The sequence below is a fragment of the Syngnathus acus genome, chromosome 16 (genome assembly GCF_901709675.1).
Source record: "Syngnathus acus chromosome 16, fSynAcu1.2, whole genome shotgun sequence".
Taxonomy (NCBI): Eukaryota; Metazoa; Chordata; class Actinopteri; order Syngnathiformes; family Syngnathidae; genus Syngnathus; species Syngnathus acus.
The window spans coordinates 8,482,319-8,485,566 of NC_051101.1; the positions used below are offsets into that span (position 1 = coordinate 8,482,319).

Here is a 3,248-nt window from a genome sequence, read left to right on the forward strand (position 1 = left end):
CCTAAGTGGATCTTCATCTGCCTGCTGTCAGGCTTGACCTTGCACTGATGGCTCACTAAGTGTGTTGTGCATGTCCTTCTATTAAGTGACCGCCAGAAATGTCGCGATATGCTGATGTTTTAACCAAATACAATATCTCTGATTTCCGATTCTCCAACTTTATTTGGTCCCAGGCAGACCATTATTCAATAGGTTCCACCAAAAAAAAAAGAATATATACAGTTGTATGAAAACGTTCTCCATTGTTTTGATTGCACATGTACATTTCACTTGATGTCCAAACACAATTCTTTTTAAGAATGCTTTATTTGTCGAATCTCACCATTAAGAGTTAAAGGTATAACAGTTAGAGTGCAGTATTTTATTTAGTTATTGCTGTGTTAGGTCCTGGTCCTCATAAAGATGATAGTACTTAAAGCGTAAAAAGTATGAAAAAGAGGATTGATTAATTAATTATCAAGAATTTTACCCTGAATGATAATTGACTTGTGGAATGCTCCAGATTCAGCTGCAGGTATCACTGAGATTCTCATTGGCTTCTTCACCATAAACTTCCACTTCACATAGTGTCAGGTATTCTTGTCTTCCAGGAATCACAACGTTTACATAGCGGCCTTCCATTCCATTGCACTCAAAGGTTTTGGATTGGCCAGCTGAGATTGATAAGATCACAGTGCATCTAAAGGGATAAAAAGAAAAACACTATTAAAACACTATTTTCATAAACGAGGGCACATTTGCTCGACATAAAAATTGACACGTCTTCATTTCTACTCTAGTTTACCATGTTAGGGAATTTAGCAGACAGGGTTGGGCCTCACATTATGACAGACTGAGGGCAGTTTCTAATACATGTCCCGGGCGCATCTGACATTTTGCTAACAGAAAGAAAATTAGAATTGAGACCAGCTAAAAGTAGGTGTAATTTTTGCCACATGAGTCTAACGCAGTGGTTCATAACCTGGGTTCGATCGAACCCTAGGCGGTTCGGTGAGTCGGTCTCAGGGGTTCATCGGCAGAGCCTCCACTAAGGAGGTCCGAACACGGCCGATTTATAAATTCGTGATAACGCATATTTGATATTTTTCTTTTATTTTCTCTCTCTCTGTCTCTTTTTTTTTTATTTAACTGCTCAAGTCCAATTTGTGTATCACATTTTGGTCTCGCAAAGGCAACAGCAGAAGTCACACTGCTTTGCAGGTCTGTAATTTGTTTTGAGTTCATGCATTGTTGGTTTTGTTGTTTGAACAAGGTGATGTTCATGCACGGCTCATTTTGTGCACCAGTACTAAACATTGATGTCTTGAATTTGGAAAAAAAAAAAATTTTTTCACTAAAGAGGGGTTCGGTGAATGCGCATATGAAATTGGTAGGGTTCGGTACCTCCAACAAGGTTAAGAACCACTGGTCTAACGTAATTTGGGTGAATTTGATCAGAGAAAAGGCAGATAGATTCTGAGCTCGTGTATGTGTGTGGTGGGCTTCACCACATTTCATTCATAATTCTGCCAACATCATGCATCAATCCTTTTGAATAATTTTAGAAACTAATTAATTATGATTATTATAATCTGAAATATATTTTATAAGCACTATCCCCGACTGCAGCCCAACTATGTTTAGTGTAGTGGGGGGCACTATAACTAGAAGGCGGTCTCCAAGTGCACACTCCACAACGGCCAACTTGACATCATCCGCAAGTAGAGATCTCTGTGCAAACATGGTTATTGCTACTTTAACGGACAGTAGTACACTTACCTGGGATTAGCATTGCCATTGTCATCAAGGGAGTCTCCAATGCGGAGCTCAGCCTCATTAATCCGTTTATGACAACAATCTCTTCTGTTTGTAATAATAACAGTGTTTATTTTGTACGTTTTCTGGAGGTCCAGTCTCCACCATGGATTCATATCTTTCTTTGTGTGAGTACAAGACTTCTGTCGCCAATTGCTCGCACGATTTCCATCAATGGCCCTTTGGGGAAAGCCGTTCACATACAAAGAGGACTGCTGAACTTTTCCAACCAGGGCAATGTTATCTGCACACACACGCACACACACACCATTTCTTTTTCCTGTAACTAATTGAAGTAATGCACAGTGAAAAATGTACATTTCAACATTCTTAAGGCCTAAAATCTAAAAATACAATTAGATTTGCCATAATCTAAAAAGTAGGGATAAACTTACCATTGAAACTGCTTGCCTCTTCTGTTATAGCCAACAAAGTGAGAACCACAGCTAAAATAACCATCCTATGAAAGTGGGTCAACAAGTTATTTACATATACTTCAACAACATAAGTATGTCTTCTCTAGCCTGTCAGTCGTAGTCAAACGTCACACTTATTAATTTATGTTTCATGAATCCTTCATTTAAAATAAATCAATATTATCATTGATTGTTATAAGCATTCACTGTGGATTAGGCTTTTTAAATTGCAATGTTATCCTCACAGTTGAATCAAGTTATGTCAAGCTACTCCAAAAGTCTGGATGATCGACCTACCTGAGAGTTATCTTGAAAGCTGTCACCTGTTGGTACCGGTTTAGAGACCACTTATATACTCTTGAGCTTGATACTTGAGCTTGATGAGCTTGACTCGTGATATTCTTGCATGATTGACATGTTTTATCAGAGAACATCCTGGTCAAATAATGAGTGTTGGTTTTATTGTTTGAACTGTGCCTGGCTTGAAAGTTGGTTGTTGGCCATAATAATTGCAAGGTAATCTTTGTGGCCCATATACAATACTTTTGTTTTGATTGTTTGGTTTTGCAAGTCAGCACAATGCTGACTTTTAAAGTGCAAATATTGAAACGCAAACACTACTGTTTGCAAGCCACTTTTAAGATGACACTCCCCAACTAACAAACGTACTAAAAGAAAAGAAAGTGTTGAATTGCCATTAAATACTGCACCTTTACGATGTACAAAAAAATCAATACACATTAAATACATGTGAAATATTAGACGAATTACACCAGCTCAAATGTTACTCATTTAACAACATGCTATTGACTATTATTATTTGTACTGTTCATTATTTTCCATGTGTGACTAAAATTTAGCCTTTAAATAGCATGTTGTCTGAAAAATGTAATTGTGGCCCTTTGATTTATAACTGAATATCCCTCAATGTATATGTGCAACCCTCAATGTACAATACTTTACACACAAAAGAAAATGAAACAAGGAATCAGAAAAATAAACAAATAAAGTTATACTTTGATTAATAAGGTTATTAAT

The 3,248-nt window shown here is 37.1% G+C and overlaps 1 protein-coding gene across 1 annotated transcript; it reads right to left on the minus strand.

The window, feature by feature from the left end:
• Positions 1–287: 287 nt before the first annotated feature.
• On the minus strand, positions 288–2,659 carry LOC119135467 (fucolectin-like). The gene is made up of 4 exons (XM_037273039.1): positions 2,508–2,659; positions 2,190–2,254; positions 1,759–2,038; positions 288–679 (listed from the first exon to the last, which is right to left on the minus strand). The coding sequence occupies exons 1-4, from the start codon at positions 2,642–2,644 to the stop codon at positions 505–507; spliced, it is 657 nt and encodes a 218-aa protein (XP_037128934.1). The 5' UTR covers positions 2,645–2,659; the 3' UTR covers positions 288–504.
• Between the last annotated feature and the right edge of the window lie 589 nt (positions 2,660–3,248).

Bases quoted from the DNA above. Each gene is read 5' to 3' on its own strand.
- LOC119135467 (XM_037273039.1), bottom strand. From the start codon at position 2,644: ATGTTCTCTGATAAAACATGTCAATCATGCAAGAATATCACGAGTCAA. The intron at 2,039-2,189 runs GTAAGTTTATCC...GTGTGTGTGCAG, and splicing joins AGAGGCAAGCAGTTTCAATG to ATAACATTGCCCTGGTTGGA. The intron at 680-1,758 runs GTAAGTGTACTA...TTATCCCTTTAG, and splicing joins AATGGCAATGCTAATCCCAG to ATGCACTGTGATCTTATCAA.